The sequence below is a fragment of the Zootoca vivipara genome, chromosome 5 (genome assembly GCF_963506605.1).
Source record: "Zootoca vivipara chromosome 5, rZooViv1.1, whole genome shotgun sequence".
NCBI lineage: Eukaryota > Metazoa > Chordata > Lepidosauria > Squamata > Lacertidae > Zootoca > Zootoca vivipara.
The window spans coordinates 37,261,467-37,280,343 of NC_083280.1; the positions used below are offsets into that span (position 1 = coordinate 37,261,467).

At 44.7% G+C, this 18,877-nt stretch overlaps 1 protein-coding gene across 4 annotated transcripts in view; it reads left to right on the forward strand.

Moving 5' to 3' along the window:
* The window catches only part of EPHB1 (EPH receptor B1), a 344,890-nt gene that overhangs the window by 282,619 nt on the left and 43,394 nt on the right, over positions 1-18,877 (forward strand). For 3 of the 4 annotated variants that reach the window (XM_060274589.1, XM_060274587.1, XM_060274588.1), the window contains exons 7-10: positions 13-175; positions 3,224-3,332; positions 4,394-4,458; positions 16,595-16,717. In XM_060274589.1, the coding sequence (XP_060130572.1) occupies positions 13-175; positions 3,224-3,332; positions 4,394-4,458; positions 16,595-16,717 (460 nt within the window). The remainder of the gene's footprint in view (positions 1-12; positions 176-3,223; positions 3,333-4,393; positions 4,459-16,594; positions 16,718-18,877) is intronic. The other variant, XM_060274591.1, reaches the window with a different exon arrangement.

Genomic DNA, 18,877 nt, shown 5'->3' on the forward strand with positions numbered 1-18,877 from the left:
TGTTCCCTGAAGGACCACAATGAGTACAATTCCTCCATGGCCAAGAGCCAGACCAACACGGCACGGATTGATGGGCTGCGACCAGGGATGGTGTATGTGGTACAGGTTCGTGCTCGGACGGTGGCTGGCTATGGGAAATACAGTGGGAAAATGTGCTTCCAAACCTTAACGGATGGTAAGTGTGACAAAAAAGGAGGGGGAGCAGGGAGGGAACAGAGAAAGGAGCGGAGGGAAGGAGGTTGCACTCTGTCGAGCCTCTAAGCTATAATTGGATTAAATCAACTTGTCTCTCCAAACCCTTGCCTCCCAGTGGAGCAGTGTGGAGAGAGACTGGTGATTTAGAGAGATGTTTGATTAATTGCCAGCTGGAGGATTAATCTGACTGAAATCTCTTATCTCTGTTTTTGCCCTGACCATGTAAGTGATTCCCCGCCCAACTGCATATGAATGGGTTTTCAGTGTTTGCATGCAAGCTAGGGAGGGATCAGATTGGCCTCTGTTGGTCAGAGTAGTGGCCCAGTATTCTGTATCCAGCAGTGGGTAGTATTCTGCATAATATAGGATTTAGACATGAGTGTGGTGTGGTGTGCTATCCCTCATTGTTCACACCCAACATGTAAATCTGCAGTTCTAGGAAATAAGCACCTGTGGTGGTATAATAAAATTAGATTTTGTTTGAAGTTATAAGAAGTTGAGAAATAAACTGAATGTAAACATTCAGAGCCTGAGTGTATTTGCCAATATCCTTTGATTGTATGACACTGCACCACCTTCCAAGGTCTAACTGCAACAGTCACAAGTTCATTTTTGGATTTCAGAAGAAACAGAGACAGGCCCGTGTACATTAGTTTAAGGTTGGTAGATCTGTTTACTTAAGCATGATAACCCAACACTCTACCAACAAGCAGCCAATTCAAAGTGTATAAAAGAGATATACATATGCACTCCTGAATTTACGCTGGTGGCCAGTCCTTTCTCTCTCTGCACTAGAGAATGTATGGGACCTTCCTCCAAAAAGCAGGCCTAGAAGAAGTCCAGAGGAATTGTGCATAATTGGAAGAACTCTGAGACAAAGATTAGCTTTCCAAGTGTAGGCAAAGTATTTTCCTTGGCATTCGCCACCACTGTGGAATCAGACCAGAGGCATCATCTTTCTTTACCACTGAGGGTTTTCTGTATATGTTGTGTCAAAAATGGCCACTACTTTGGCCCCAATAGCCTGCAAGAATTAGCATGCAGGGATTTGAAAAATTAGTCTTGCTTTCTCTAGAATGAACTGTAAACTTATAAGCTCATGACCACAGCCTTGTGCAGGTATGGCACATAAATAGGAAATTAACCCAACCAGGAGGCATGGGGCAGGACCCAACCCCAATGTCCCCATGTGTGCCAGCCCTACCACTCTGTTTCTGTGCTGAGCAGGGAATTATTATGTGCTGAAGAGAATTATCTACCTTGCAGTCCTTTGAATGCAAATAGAACCCTCCACATGATTAGGAACTGTGATAAAGTTCTATGGTCCTGTTTTCTATTATTGCCATACTAAATATTAGTGTTCAAGATTTGTCTACAATTGACAGCCACTCTCAGTTCATCAGGATTAAAGCATCTCACATAGTTAGTCACTAAGAATGGGTTGCCTGTTGCATTTTGAAGTGTACATCTGAAGTACATACTAAAACTGTAATCTGTTAGGGAGACAAATTGGATTTAAAGATATACACACTGACATGAAGAGTGTTGACATGTGTCACTGAACCAGCAATTCACTGTTGTATATACACAGCTTAAACACACATGTGATACCCATAGTGCGTCAAGCACAAAAGTCTTGACTGTATCATATTAAATGTGCATAATTAATTTTCTCAGATCCTAAAGACTGAAAAACCAACATGTTTGGTTAATTATATTTTGAAGAATTGTTTAAGTTCTAGCTCAAACTTCAGGGGAGACACACATATATGAGACTTTTTGATGATGCCTGGTTAGACAAATCTTATTTTGCTTGTTACAAAATATATTCTTTTCAGTAATATATTCTCAGCATAGTTAATGATCAGCAAGCAATTTTTCCCCATTCAGGTGGCTCCCTCCATGGAGCACTTTTAAGAGGTTCTTTCAAAGTCTAGCAAAGTCACCTTTGCTACAAATGCCTCCTTGTCTAGTGTCCAGAAGTTTTAATCGAGGAAGGGTATGGGGAGCACATACACATAGCACAAAACTGATGAACATTTTAAAAAATGATTTCCCCCAATACTTACAATTAGGCAGACAAGGAGAATGCTGTGTCTGAAATAGAAGCAGCTAATTGAAATCCAGCAAGAATGGATATTGTATGTTATTAAATAATAATTGATTGTTAAATGAGATTTTGCACAGGATTTAAGCATCAAGCAGGAGATAAAATAAGTTACCAGTAATTAGCTGCAAAACGAGAGGAAGAAAATTAAAAGGAAGTGTGAAATATTTCCATTTGTGTGAATTCATTCTAAGGTGATAGGGCTTAGAGACAGAATTATCAGAAGATAAACAATAATTTTAATAAAAATAAAAATGTTAATTGATGTGCAGGTCCATTGTGGTAAGGACTGAACAAATACAGAGTTCTCCCTATCTGATCAACTTATTAAGAAAGCCAGAAGGCACTGCAAAGGATATAATTTCCCTGGATTTGGTCCTGGGTTGCAGGGCAAACATAAGCCGGAGTTTGCATGTTCTGATGTAATGGCAAACTAAGATTTGCAAAACAACAACAACAACCAAAAAGTAATTAGGTTCTTCTGAGTCTGCAAGGGAAGTATGGAGATGGAAGAAAAAATATAAATGTCTAAGGCTGCTTCCAGGCTTTTTCTTGTGGTACGAAAAATGTTTTGGTGTTCCATGTGAACTGAGCCATTATTAAGCGCTTCTCTTCCCTACCCCTCAAGACTCAACTTGCCAAACTACAGAGTTCAGGATCTGAGAGCCCTCCTAATATAGAAATGGCAAAAGCTGGCTCTTGCCAGTTAGCATTGTTACAATCCCTGCCATGCACGGGATTCCAGGGGTCTTGGCCTTCAGCCAGGATCTGTGCTCCTTTGGATCACCTATGTATGCCATCCTGAACTCCTGGTAGAAATGGTGGCATACAAAAGCGGTAAATAAATAAGAGAGATTTGCTATTAGCAGCAAAGGCTTGTATGAGCAGGCAAGAATGTTACAAATGCCTTTTCTTTTCCAGATGACTACAAGTCAGAACTGAGAGAACAACTGCCATTGATTGCCGGGTCTGCGGCAGCAGGGGTCGTCTTTATTGTCTCCTTAGTGGCTATTTCCATTGTTTGCAGCAGGTACCACTTGCCACATTATAAATTTCGCTTTCATTCCAAAGGCTGAATCTTCCTGAAGGAGATTGTGGAAACACACACATTTACTGCAGGGCAGCGCTGGATGAATTGAATCAAGGAGCTAACAATTGATCTGTAAATGGTTACATAAGAAGTGCGGTGTATGTAGGTGCTAATGGATATTTGGTTTGCGTAGTTTAAGCACACCTTTTTTAAAGGGGTGAATGTTGTATTGCTAAGGCATGCTTGCACACGGGGCAGAATCTTGCATGTTTTCTCTTACGAAGGGTGCCAGATTTAAACAACAACACCACGCGCTATGTCAGTCTCTGCATTTAATGACACTTTCCCCGAGAATGCTCCTTTCCAAGTGCCTGCTGCTTTCCATTACTGGTCCTGAGCTTGATGCACGCAGGCCTACCAAAATACACTCTCCTGAGGAGTTTCTGGTAGAAAACTCAATTTGCGGTTTGCAGGGCCAGCTCTGACTATTAGGGAGGTTGCCTCTGGTGACAGATGCCGGGTGACAGGGACTGGTGATGAGGTGTTGGAGGACAGAGCTGTGTCCCCTAAGCTGTCCTCCTTGCTCTCAGGTGCTGTGGGGAATGTTACAGTGTCTCCAATGTTGAAGTAAGATTCAACTGTCTGTCTGGTCACACACATGGAAAGGATGGGGTACGATTTTGTCCCTCGCCTCAGGCAGCTCCAGTCCTTGAGCCAGTCCTGATGTTAATTCCATATTTGGCCACAAAGGTGCAGTGAATAAGGACAGCCCATACCTGCCAAGTTGCTGTCAGAGAAATAAGGGACCGGCCGGAAATAGCAGTAGCGCTGCCGCCATTTTGGAACTGGGCGGAGCAGCATCAAAAGTCGCTTCTGAGCATGCTCCGCCCAGTTCCAAAATGGCCGCCGCACCAGAATAAACCGGGGAAAAACAAAAATTCTGTTTTTTCAGCTAGGAACAGCTGGAAAAACAGGGATTTCCTGGGGAAAACAGGAGACTTGGCAGCTATGTTACAGCCTTGGGCACTGATTGAATGGCATCTTCCTTTTCATTTTCCTAGGAAGCGAGCTTACAGCAAAGAGGCAGTATACAGTGATAAGTTACAACACTACAGCACTGGTCGAGGTGAGTGGTGGGAGAAGCCAGGAAAGTTCGGACAAGTTCATGTAACTGTTTTTTGTTGGGGCAGGGTTGAGAAATGTCAATTAGATTTTATTTGTTTACTAAATTTATTCACCACCTTTTGATAATATTCATCCCAAGGCAGTTTACTACCTTATATATCAAAATTCAACAACAAAATAATTTATTAAAAAATACCTACACTTTAAAGGCATCGTTAAGCATTGTGGTCTAACTTGGAAGCAAGAAGAAGCTGAGCAGACTGAACTCGGAGTGAAAGACATGTGGAAAGAATGGCAAGAGAGATGGGGTCCAGTACTGAGATAACTAAGGAGGGGAGCAGGGATCATTTCAAGCTAGATCTATAGAGAATCACTGTGATATCAGAGACTCTGGATGAGTTCTGGCCTGAGCAAGTGAAATGTAGAGAAGGATGCTTATGAATATATTGGCAGAAAACTTAAAGCTAGAACAAGCATTGTCCTGGAAGATGAAAGTGGGGATTTTTCTTAGGAGATACTCTGCAGAGCAAATGTTTAAAAAGGCAGCAAGGCAACAGGGAGAACGTAAGGCATCAAAAAGCACTGGAGGAAATCCTCAGCCTTTGTGCCTCCTGGCTTTTGTTTAGTCAGATGTTGAAACAGGTTGTGCAATTATTTTTTACAAATGCACGTTTTAGGGAAAATGAGAAGCTGAGATGTATGCAGCACTTGCTTGTCAGCCAGTTACTTGTAGTATGCACCTGTCACCAGCCCTTTTACACATGAGTCCTAGGAGACAAGCCTACACACAGACCTCGGCTCAGCAGAAATGGGAGTTTGTCACAGCTTACTGTAAAGAGCAACTGCCTTTTTGCTTGCTATAGTTAGACTGATGAGCAAAGGCAAGGTCTTGGAGGGAATCGATAAACAAACACTCCCCCCCCCATTCTATAAAGTGGCTGGTTTTTCCAACTTCCTCCTTTTGAAATGCATGGATTGGTTCGTCACAGTGAAATATAGGCATATGGCTTTTCATCAGCTGTTTAGTAAACAGATCATATCCAGATCCTTCCCAGAATGCAAACGGAGCTCTCATGAAAGGCAGCAAATGAGCCTTTATAACCTGTATTAGGAAAGTTAATAGGATAATAAAATAGCAAGGCGGCAATCTTGGCCAGTGAGTAATCACTGTCCATCGACACTTCTTCTCCGCCCGCACCTACACATACTTTACGTGCTTGCTGTGCATGCAGAACCAGCTGCAAACAATTATATTCGACAGTTCCCAGGTGTTTCAGGGGAAATCTCCAGCACAAATGCACACAGCTCTTTAGGGCTCTTCAGATTACAGCCAGCAGCAATACCTAAGTAAACCACAGCCAAAGCAGGAAATGAGATAGGGGGAAGAAAACCAAATTGGGAGCAGCTAAAATCCAATTTGCACTTTAGGAGAGAAGCCTCCCAGACTTTCTCTTTCTTTAAAAGGAAAATGTGAGCCTAAATTCTCGGGGAGAATGTACTCATTATAATTCAAATGGACGGATCATGAACATGCAGCCATGGAATTAAAGATTAACCAAGAGCGTACTGCAAAAGGTGGAATTAAGGTTTCCCGCTAAATTTGTAGCTGCTCTTGTACTTCCTGACCTTCAGATGCTCTCTGAAGAAATCCCTGAGATTTTCTTAATTTTAACTTTTGGACAAAATGTCCCTGGTTCACTTCTTATTCTTAAGGGAAGATAATTAAGCTGAAAACAGAGGCCAAGAGAGCTCAGTGCTGGAGCCTAATAGGTTTAAATAATTTTAAAGCTATTTAATGAGACCAATGTGAATATGGGTGATGGGATCCTTTGCACAGAAAGTTTCTAAGCTCGGCAACAGTGAATCAGGATACATTAACTGTCCATATTTTTCCGCTAATGTGTAATACCCCTTAAAGAAACATGTGATTGGATTACCTAAAATGTTTAGTTACAGGTAGGTAGCCGTGTTGGTCTGAGTCGAAGCAAAATAAAAAAATTCCTTCAGTAGCACCTTAAAGACCAACTAAGTTTATATTTTGGTATGAGCTTTCGTGTGCATGCACACTTTTATTTTGCTAAAATGTTTACTTCAGTATAAAATATATGTCAGTATACTAGACTATTACAGAAGATTGTGAAAACTGCTAAAAAAGCATAACTCAAAAACCATAAGTATAAAGTTACACTATTATATCAACTTTCTAAGTAACATGCTGGTATATCTGAAAATACTGAGCACAAATATCATTTATCGGCCACAACTGATTTTATTTTATTTTTTACTAAGAAGTAAGGGACAATATATGTTATATAAATACCTGTAGACTACTAATAAATCAATATACCTATAAATGGAAACATGAGAGTGTTTGGAACTTAGCTCTGGGAGTCTGACATCTTTGAGGGTCTCATTTGCAAGATAATCTAAAAATTACAGCTCTGTGCAAATTGCCTCTCAAAATGCTCCACCATATTTGTGGGCAGAGAAATTATGGGGAGAGAAATTCACTTAATTTCTCCAGGGGATGAGAAATTTTCCAAAAGTCATTCTAGGGCATTGTGGGAGGGGGGATGGATACGGCCCACCACCAAAAAGGTGGAGAAATTTCTGCAAAGTGGTATTCTTTTTCTAGATAGGTGAGACAAAGAAAAATCTCAGAAATTTTCTGATAAAACCTAAGTCTAAGAAATTTCACCTCCTTTCTACAGTAAACCCTACTTACCCTGTTTGGGGCTCTTTGGAGGAAGTATGGAACACACATATCATTCCAAATAAATAAATGCGAGGCCAGTACTTCTCCAAGCTTCTAGAAATTTATTCAAAGTACACATATATATGATGCTAGAAAGACATGGATTTCTGTGTTCTATGTGCATTTTTGACTGTGAGTAGGAATGTGTAATGTTGGAGAAGCGGGCCTAAGTTTGGACCAGGTTTGCGTGTCGAGGTACCAAGACATCCCCCCAATAACTCACACATCACACAATATTTTAAGTCTAAGGTTTTTGGCATTAATTTGGCCACAACTTTATTTAAATACAACTGATGTGAGTGGTTTCTTTGGCATTGGGACAGACCTGACTCCCGCTAGCCTAGGACGGGAGCCAGTAGGTGAGCACCCTCTGGGAGAGATCGGGGCAGGGGCCCAAGCCCTTGACCTCATCCCTCAGATGCTCCCCGAGGCTCATGTGCGGCCCTGGCCCCTAGCGGGGATAAACGGACAAACATATGGAGCCCCAGGATTCCTTTAATGGAATACCCCTAAAGGCAGCAGCAACCATGAGGGGCAGGCCCAACCAAAATCCGTACCCCTCCACCATTCAATTTGAACCAATGCCTAACCGTAACCTTACAAGTTGTGACTTATTGCTACACAGTAGGCAAAACCACCTGGCACCAGCCAATCAGCCAAGTGGGCAAATTCCTACCAGGCCCCTGATCCAAAACAGGCGACCACATGATAGGCGCAGCAAGGTCAATGCACAGAACGCCTAAAATTAGAGGAGGGCGGGCGGGAGATTCGTTGCGAGCAGCAAAGTGGATACTGAAAGCTGCTCACTGAGCATATATGGGGCTAAGGCTGCCAATAAATCATTTGCTACATGCAAATTTCCCCAGCAACAGCACACCCACCAATCACACATGTGGCCATCCAAACTGACCCGCCTCACCACCCCTGGGATGTCTTGTTAACCCTTCTGCAACCCATGTTCTCCACTAAGGGGAGAATCTGCTTTACTGAGATTGATGATGGCCCTGAGATGTAGATGAATAGGAAAAGTCGACCCAGCACTTGAGCAGATTGCCCTTTCTGTCTTAGTGTTGTTTTTGCAATACGGGAAGAAACTTCCCTTTTTGATATAAAAATGCACACATCCCCATGGTTGCTGTTTGCTGTGTCTTTGTTCAGCAAGTTAGTTTTCTGTGTCATGACATTTGGATGGATTTTTACTTTCTGGGCTCTGCAGGAGCTTCTTCAGTATGACCTTCGTGACCCTGTAGCCAGCAAATCTTTTGAGCAAACATATTTACCACTCCTCAAACACCTCTGGACTGTTTGTATACATGGTACGCTTCTTCCCTACTGCCATGATGCTCTTCTGCGGCATTGCTGCACTTTTTAATGCCCATTAGCTAAAGCCTTGTTCCCTGAGCCGTTACAGTTCTTCTCCCTATGCCCTTGGTCCTCTGATGTGTTCCCACTGCTGACATTTTCCCCCAAACAGCACTTTGTCTCTCTGTCTGACAGCATTTTTTTTTAATGGAAAGAATTATTTCGTATAAGGCAAAAGCAAGCACACAGCCCAGTGGCAGGAACATTGTAAGGGCAGCCCATCAGGACAAATTTGAGACAGCTGGCATAAAGCAAGGCAAAAAATATGTAGGTAAGGCAGCACATCAATTCTGGCCTCCTCTGTGCAGAAATTTTAAAAGTTATTAATAGGCACCAGATCAGCTCGTTCCTTCTGAGACTAAACAAAGGTTTCTGCAGGTATGTTTTCCTGCATTGATCTGTGGGATGCCATACCTTGAATCAATCCTGCCAATGCATTGCCTTCTTTGTTTTCAAAGCTCGCCCGCCTCTTTTTGAAAAAGCTCTCACCTGGATGCCAAATTTGAGTAGCAGCTCATTGGTAACAGTGCATATCCCAGGTGACCGCTGATAGTGCCTTGAAGGCTGCACACAGTTCAGATTATGCACTTTTGGCAACCTCTGGGCAAGGCCTGCATTCCACAAAATAAAAGTATCTGTTCCTGGAATTTGAATGCGGGTAGCGCTGTGGTCTAAACCACTGAGCCTCTTGGGTTTGCTGATCAGAAGGTCAGTGTTTCAAATCCTCACAATCAGTGGTGGAGCTTCATGCTCCGGCACTGGGGGGTGGAGAGCAGGTGGGGGTGAGGCTGGCGCATGTACCTGGGGCATGGCGCGCCACCCACAGGGGTGTGACGGGCGTCCTGGGGGCGTGGTGTGCCACCTGCAGGGGCGTGACACCCAGCGCAGGCGGGGGGCAGCTGCGATGGCACCCCACTGAGATCGCGCTGCTGGGGGCGGTGCGCTTCCCCCACACTCCTCTTCCTCCACCACTGCTCGCAATGGGGTGAGCTCCCATTGCCCTGTCCCAGCTCCTGCCAACCGAGCAGTTTGAAAGCATGCCAGTGCAGGTAGATAAATAGGTACTGCTGCAGTGGGAAAGTAAAAGGCATTTCTGTGCACTCTGGTTTCCGTCATGGTGTTCCGTTGCGCCAGTAGCAGTTTAGTCATGTTGGCCATATGACCCAGAAAGCTGCCTGTGGACAAACCCCGGCTCCCTCGGTCTGAAAGCGAGATGAGCACCACAACCTCATAGTTGCCTTTGACTGGACTGCCATCCAGGCAGGCAGTCTCGAGCAGGTCGCGCACCCTGGCGCTGAGGGGCGGAGATCGCTCCGGCGCCCTCGCCCTTGCAGGGCGCAGCATGGCTTCCGTGTGGCTTTGCCTGGTGGCCTGGTGCCCCGCACCATCGGGACTCTACCCATAGCTGCCAAGTTCTCCCTTTTTTTAAGGGAAATTCCATTATGCTGAATAGGCTTCCTCGTGAGAAAAGGGAAAACTTGGAAGCTATGACTCTACCTAGAGCTGGCCCTGCATCCAGGGGTCCTTTACCTTTTTACCTTTACCTAGTTGTGCTAGCTGGAGCCAGTGCAACAAGTGCTACTAGCACAATGGGGCTTCCCCCTTCTCCTTCCCCTGGTTGCTCTCATGCCCTCCTGCCAGCCTGGAGAGGGGTGAGAGAACACCCAAAATAGCATGCAGCGGGAGGAGATGGGAGATCTTTCCATCAGGTAAGCAAAAATGTTTGTCCTGATGGAGTGATCTCCTTAGCGCTGCTTGGAATTCCATCCATAAATTCTGAGTATAGGGATGGATGGATAGATGGATGGGGAAAGCATGTTGTCAAAGCTGCGGTGACTACTAATGAAAGGTATGTGAACAGGATACTCTCCTAATTCCACACTGCTCAGTGGGAAGGTTAAATGAGGAAGTAATGGCCAAGAGAGCCCAGAGAATCCAAGGTCTAGAGAATGGCTTGGGGTGGCCAGAGATCATTTTCACATGAATATGAAAATATGTACATAAGAGGTCTTTTAAGGTTTCCCCAAAGAAGGCATTTTGCTAACTATAGCAGGCTAGATAATGGAGAAAGAGGGCAAATAAAACATTTTCTTTTAAAATCCCAGGCCAGAGATTTTAAGAATCCACAGGTCAGGACCATTTCTTTATGTTTGTGGTGGGGAGAAAGTGTCCCTCAGCAAAGGTAAAGGTAAAGGACTCCTGGACAGTTAAGTCCAGGCAAAGATGACTATGGGGTTACGACGCTCATCTCGCTTTCAGGCTGAGGGAGCCGGCGTTTGTCCACAGGCAGCTTTCCGGATCATGTGGCCAGCATGACTAAACTGCTTCTGGCACAATGGAACGCCATGATGGAAACCAGAGCGCATGGAAAAGTCCCTCATTACCCCCACAAAACACTAGTAATAGCACTCCCTGCAGCCCCCTCTACTTGGCTGATGTAGTTAAAAAAAGGGTGCAAGGTAACAAGCAACGCTTTCAATTCTGTTTCAGCATGCTATAGTCTATCGCTGCAATAGTAAAACAGAAATCCTTACAGTGTATATCTTTTTTTCTCTAAATGAAACATCTAGGTTAGTCTGTCTAATTAACTCTTCAAACCATTTTCTGAGTGTTGAGTGCTGGCATTTAAATTACTTAGATGCAATAAGCAGCCAAACACAAACGAGGCAGCCTCAATTGGCAAGTCAGTCTCTTCCATATGCCTACTTGCAGAGTATCAGTATCTTGTTCTGCAAGTAAGAAGTTAAGAAGACAATAATTACTTGCTGGAGCAAAGCAAAGTCCATCTAGTTTTGCATTCTGTTTTTAACAGAGACTGACCAAATGCTTCCACATGGTCACAAGCTAGAAATGAAGACCTCCCTTGTTGTTATCAGCAGCAGCATCTGGTTTTTATTTACATAGGTACACTACCTCTATATGTGGAGGTTCCATTTAGCTATTATGGCTTAAGCCATTAATAAAGCTACCATACATCTTAAAGGTAATTTCCAAATTTTAATGATTCATTTTGTGTGCTGGCAAGAGCTGTGTGCCCATGCTAATACTGTGCATATAGCCTCATAGCCAGGTGATTCCACTGGATTTATGTTCTCTGTTATTGTTTTGGTAAGTATCCATGCAAGATGCAGAGTGTGTGTCCTTGAAAACCCTGAAACACAAAATTAGAGAGGTGTATCTTTCACCGGATTGCCATCTGCTGGTGGTGCAGAAAACAATGCACAACTTCGAGATACAGGTGTTCCGCCGAGCCGCATGCTTCCGTAAAACTGCATAAAGTGGGGAGCACCCTCTAAACACCTTTTAAACTCCCACTGTGCCCTCTCACTTCAATCCATACAAAAAATACTGGATCCAAAAATATCCACAACTAGAATTGAAACTCTGGTGCCAGCAGAAAGCTGGAGGATGCATGAAAAAGCAGCTGCAGCTGCTACTGCGTGACCCCACACATCAGCTGTTAGATGGGGAGGCAGAACAGCCTAAACCAGGCACCCCCAAACTTCAGCCCTCCAGATGTTTTGGACTACAATTCCCATCTTCCCTGACCACTGGTTCTGCTAGCTAGGAATCATGGGAGTTGTAGGCCAAAACATCTGGAGGGCCAAGTTTGGGGATGCCTGGCCTAAACAGAGCCCTGCTGCACCTCTGGTCTCCGTGGGGATTCCTTCCTTCACCCTCACTGACATCCTCTTCGGGATCTGAAGAGTGTCTCTTTGTGAGCCACGAGGACTCTCCAGCTCTCTCCCGCCATTTCTGGGTTTGAATTGAACTATTTAATTATTTCGCGGCGCTGTGTGTGTATGCGGTCACTTTAGTCTATTGCTTGCAAGCGGTGTGTGTGTGTACGCGCTTGCGCAGAAAAGTCCTCTTCTTAAGGCAGAACAGAGAGGTTGCTAATTCTCAGCAAGAAAACCAAACAGCTCCTGTCAACTAGGAATCTACACCGTTCTACTCACCATCTTTGAGTAGACGAATCATAAAGCTTTTATTGATAGCTCTATGGTTGGATTCGGTCTTTGTACTGAACTGTACACTTCCAAACATGTTGTTCCAAAAATGTCAGACTGCCTTCATCCGTAGTCTGGTTCCAAACTCTGGCAGATTTCCTCAGACTTGTTATGAGCACAGAGCTGTTTGTCAACAGCATGGATATCTTTCTCCTGGACATTTAGAAGCCATTTTACGCTGGCCAAGTGGGTAGCACTTAGTCCAAGGTCATTGCGTCCCCAACTTGATCCTTCTGCATTATGTGTTTGTTTTGCTTTTCTAATCTGTAAGCCAGCCTTGGTTATGATCTTGTAAATTCCTTTGTAATCCTGCTAGAGCATCAGCTGCACTTGTAAAAGGATTTATGGAACAGTAAAAATGTATGTGATGAAGCTGTAAAAAGATTTATGAACTGGGCAAAGCATGGATGACTTCATCGCAGGTTTCGCCATCGGTAATGGAAGGATATAGTTTTGGCCCAGTGTGTGCCTAAGGCTGCCTTCCTGTAAGCTGCAGCTTTCCCTTTGGATTTAGTGCTTTACTACTAAGCTGCAAGTGAAAGAATTGTGCTGCAAGGTAGAGAGATGAACTATTGTAAGGGTTTGGCATTTCACTAGGTGTTGTCCCCTATGCCACCTGTGCTGCTTCTACTAGACATGGTGCACCATCCGGATGAGTAGCAACCAGCAGTTGGTGGGGAATGGATGTTTTGCCCTGTTCCTATGTAACTTGTGAGTGTCAGGCACTCTGAATTGCCATTCTCAAGACTCATAGAAACTCTGGAGTCTGGAAATGCCACAACAGAATTCAAAGTTTGTGACTCAACTGCAGTCCTGGGATATTCTAGACCTGGATCTTCATGTTTCATAGGGCTTACGGTTGCTACTTACGTTAAATATGTGGTAAACGAACAATGCTTGAATGAGGTTGGATTAATTATACAGACATTAAAACTGCAGTTCTAAGCCGAGAAGAGGTGGAAAGAGTTTGCTCTCTGACTGATTGCCAAACATAAAAAAGGTGGGGAGCAAATCCTGGGAGAGATGAGATGCTAGAACAAAAGTTAATAATAGGATGGAAAGAGAAAGGGGCAGGTGAGAGTTTAAGAAAGGGAATAGGAGAGTCACAGCAGTGAGCAGGGCCGTCTTAAGCATATCCGGCGCCGTGGTGTGGAGATCCCTCTGGCACCCCCCCCCCCTTCCCAGAGTTGTTGACCTTTTTTAGGGAGCTGACACCACACTTGCATATTATCTGTGCTTGGGAAAAGAAAACAGGAAACATAAACAAACTGGTTTTTGTTGCCCATTTATTGTGTGTCGAGGTCCCCAAACCACCTCTCAAAGTAAAACACACTCCACACAGAAATTTTTAAGGTTTTTGGCATAAATTTGGCCACAACTTTATTAAAATACAAAATATGTGAGTGCCACGAGATCACAAGGGAGGGAAGGGGATCGTGAGGGAAGGAGCCTCTCTCTCCCAGACAGCAGGAGGAAGCGGTGAGTCCGAGGGAGCGCGCGACCTGGGGCCAGTCAGACCCACCACCTGCAGCCTCCTCCGCAGGCCTCGGCCCTGCCCACCCCCGCCTCTCCTTCGGAAAGTTCCAGAGCAGCTCCCCTCCACGCACAGCTACCAGGCACCCCAGCCCCTATTAAATACCCCCCACCTGCACCTCACCAGAGCCCGGCACTCAGCTGGCCATAGGCAAAGGGCAGAGAGCAGCAGGCTGAGCAGCAGGAGAAGCCGCGAAGGCGGCTGCAGTGGGTGTCGGGGGCAGCAGCGGCAGAGGGGGTCTCCATCCCACCTCCTGTAAAGTGCCAGGCGAATGGTGACTTCAGGCGCTGCCACTCCCGAGGCGAGGGATTGAAGGAAGGGTGGGCGGGCGGGCGAACGAAGTTGTGCAGACGGCTCCTCCTCATGCGTGCTCTCTTGAGCTGCTCTTTCACTTTCCCTCAGACAGCACGCTCGGCTCTCCCGAGTGTGAGGTGCCTGGCTGTGGGAGGAGGGAGACAGAGGCCGCGGCGACTGCAGGGGGAGGGGGGAGACGCTTTTCCCATTGGCCCCGCAGGGCGCACTCGAGGCATGGGCAGGGAGGTGGGGGGCAGAGCAGCGCCCCTGGTGGCCAGGCGCCCTGGCACATTGCACTATCCAGCCCAGGCCTAGAGACGGCCCTGGCAGTGAGGCTGACTTTAGTGCCATTGCCCAGTGGAAACAAGATAACTGTGCAGTGCATTCCAAGGATTGCCTGTTGCGATCACCCAGAGTATCTCTGGCAATCTTTTCAGGTGTTAAATATAGTGATTCATTTGGGTCAAAAGCATATGACAAATCTTAGGTTAGCCGCTTCTCTGAAAATAGTGTACAATACAAAGAGAGAGTTGAAGAAGAAATGGAAGGACAATTTTCTGGAGAGCACCAGGCTGGCAAAGGGTGGTGTGATGTAATGCATGCCATGTTTGGCTCAGGTGGCTTTCACTACTTGGGAAGCCCATTTTCATGTTCAGAAGACCAGGACTTTCAGCTTCAGCCTGCTGGGCCTCATAGCTGCAGCAACACATTTTTGGGTACTGCAGGCCAGGTAATTTGAAAGGTGAATGACATAAAAGGCCCGAGAGGACTAAGCCACAGTTTGGGAGGTGGTAGAGCTCTTACTTCTCTTTACTAGCACCTGGCCACAAACAAGAAATACATCAGTTGCCTTTGTAATGGGTGAAGCCGAACATTTTTTTTCCAGCGTTCAAGTTTGCAGTGGAATCTCAAAACAGCAACTTGACCAGCCTTTGTTAGATTCACGGGTTCCACTATTTAATGTGCACCAGATGGGAGGAAACGCCTCCACCAATGTGATGTGTGTTCCTGAGTGTGAGATCTCTCTTAAAATTTAATGAGTGAAATAATGAGGTTTATACCCAAGTTAACTCCTGCCGGCAACCTCCCAAACTCCCTGCAGAAGCCTACAAGTTCCCAGTCATGTCTGGTAGAGATTTGGCAGCCTGCTGCAAGGGGCCATGTGACGCTTTTTGAAAGCTAAAGCAAACCCCCAAGAATATTTATTATGGAGGCTGTTTTTTATCATTAGGATGCTCACTCGCTTGTAATTGCTGCATTCTGTCATTTTAGTAGCAGCCACAAAACTATCAAAGGTATGTTGGGTAAATAAAAATGGCTTAAATTATGCATGAACAGAAGCATCGTAAACCTGCTGCCATCTTTCCCATAAAAACAGCAAACTAGTGTTGGTTTGTAACTTCCCTCTAGCGGGTTGAATGTTCAGCCTGAACAAGAGAGGCATTGAACACCAGGCTACAGAGGTGGGCAATCTGAATCAACTGGAAAGCTCCCAGAATGTCAAAAAGGCGAACAAATGACTTTCTGCACTCTCTTAAGTCCTTCGTGTGTATACGCCTCCTCTTTCAGAAGGGACACCGTGATGATTTTCACTGTGATTGAATCCTCTTGATTTTCCTTTCCTTTCTTCTTTTTCATTTCTGAGACAACTTTTCCCAAAGCGATTTCCTTCTTTCTTCCATTCCTCCCTCCTCCTCTTCATTCATTTATTCTCTCAGCTTGCTGCTATTCTCTTTGATTTTTATCTTTCTTTTTGCCCTGCATTCACTGCTGTAGCACAGCCACCTGGTATAACCCTTCCAATCTGACCGACGCAGGAAAGGTGTCAGATTGATAAATATTGATCTCTACCTGCAGTTCTTTCCTTGACTCTCCTGCTAATGGATTTGGTACTGCTTCAATAAATAACAGTGTGCACCCACTTTCTGGGTGCAACCCATGGCCTGCTCCCAATCTGCCAGTTATAACTAATACGCTATACATTTCAAGGAGAAAAGATAATGCAGGGGAAGCGGAGAGGAGAAAAAGAGGAAGAATGAAACAAGAGACCAAGTGAATAGGGGAGCTGATTGTACAAATAGGCAAGGAAGGAAGGTTTAGGGGGAGACGTGCTGTTGATCCCTTGTCCCAGAGATGAATATGATTTTTCTCTCTCTCTTCCGCTCTTCTCTAAAATGAGAAGGATCCCCAGGAATGAAGATCTACATTGACCCTTTTACGTATGAGGACCCCAATGAAGCTGTCCGTGAGTTTGCCAAGGAAATTGATGTGTCTTTCGTGAAGATTGAAGAAGTCATTGGAGCAGGTGTGATTCATTTCCCATTGGGCAGGTTTCAGTGCCATCCCTCCCCCCTTTCCCTTCCCTTCATTTACCTTCCTGCTTTCTTCCCTTCCCTCCTCTGTTGTGGATGCTCTGGCTCGTTCAGCTCAATTAACAGTGGACTGGCACTTTTCTCCTGGAAGCCTAACGGAATCTTCTTCTGTGATTTAAGAGACTGTGCTTAATTAATTGACTCACTTTAATACATTGTTGTGCTCCCTGGTTTAATTAACAATAAATAGGTAGGGCAATAGCTCCCTAGTTTATAGCATCTCTCTCTTATCTGCTACAGCAGGAATCTTACCTTTTTGGGGGCCATTAGCTAATTTCATAAGGAAAAGCTTGCATACTCGCCATTAAAAACACACAACAAAAACAACCTACCCTCTAGTTATTAAAAACCAGTCGTTTGTGTTAAACAACAGTGTGAAATCACAGCATTTAGGAGATCAGTTGTTATTTTGTGCAAATCGTTTGGCTTGTTCCCTTAAAATCTTTTGAGTGGTAAGCTTACCCAGGGCTGGTACAATTTAGCTATAGCCCCTGAGCACTTCTCAAACTCATCATACCAAAGACCCATTCCCAAAGACAATGCTAACATTGTGTGAATGTTGCTTCATCACTGTACAACTTCAAATGATCCAGGAAGTACAGTTCACCTAGGAAGAGGTTAGTTCCCCCGCTGGAGTGAGCAGCATGTTCAGAACTTTAGTTAACAGTAGCCATGTAAGGAAAAATATATATATTTGTGGTTGCAGTGGACCATAGGTAGGCATCCCAAAGCCCATCAAGTCCATCAAAAGGGGAAAGTATCGCAACCTGAAGACAGCAAAGTATTGCATTTTGACTACACCGTGAGAGGTCTGGTCTACTATCATCCCCAAGGATTTCCAAAGTCCCCTCACCCCAAATTTACAGAGTAAGTGTGCATACTCAGAATCTTTCCACCATTGTGAAATGGTGGAAATCCTGAGTGTGCAGTCTTTCCTGAGAATATAAGCCTTTGGGTGGAGCGCACTAGGAACAAGCTAGTCCAGCATTCTTTATAACAGGAATAGGAGAACCTGTGAGCCTCCAGACATGGTTGGACTACAAGTCTCATCACCCTTTATTATTGGCCAGGCTAGCTGGACTGATGGCAATTGGAGTTCAACATCACCTGGAGAGCCACAGGCTCCTCATCCCAGCTTCACAAGCATCCCTGCACTACATGAACCATCAGAAAGTGGCCTGTAGTCCACCAATGGACCAGAGTATACTTTTTGCCCATTCCTTTGCTCTGGACATCTAGAGTCTGTCTCAGTTTCTTTATTTGCTAACATGTAATTTCCCAACCTCCCATGTGTCAGAGCCCATCTGCTGCTATATCTCGTTGCTCTTTCTTTCTTTCTTTCTTTCTTTCTTTCTTTCTTTCTTTCTTTCTTTCTTTCCAGCATCCTTATAATCAGCTGCTTATAACCTGTGCCAACCTATTGTTTGCATTCATTGCTTGCTATTTGCGTTCAGTGCTTCAGCGTTGCCTCTTTTTCCACTAAAGGTGCTTCCAGATGAAGTTGTTTCTGAGCATCAGATGTACAGCAAGTGGGTTTTCACTTCGATTACTGTCTGTCCAAATGGACTAGAGGCAGTCTGGGTGGCACAACAAAGGCAGTACCATCATGGCACCAAATGTTTGGGGTAGGAAGTACCTCTTCTGGAGTTGGTACTGTGCCTATTTTATGAGCTATTGTCTGGAAGCATCCTTAATTTTCTCTTTTACTTTATCTCCCCACCCACCCCCAACCACACTTTCTGTCCCTATACCGACCCTCCCACTCATTCCACAAAAGCCTTTCCCTCCCCATTTTATGAGACAAGATGGAAGACACTGGTAATTCACAAGAGCCTTGGGGAGCAGCTCAAGCAGCAAGCCTACCCCCTTTACTCTGCTTCCACTGAAGTCCATTCTAAAAATTTCACCTGTCTGCTTCCTCTGAAGGCCACCGTAAATAGTTTTCTGTCTGCTTTGGTGTAAAATTGGAATAAAAACAGTTTTTGGTCTCTTTTGCCTATTTGTTGCTTTTCTTCTTTTACTAATTGTGGCAGAGTTACATTTGTCTTGTCTGTCTTGTGACTTGACCTTAAGTATACTTTTTAAAAAATAAG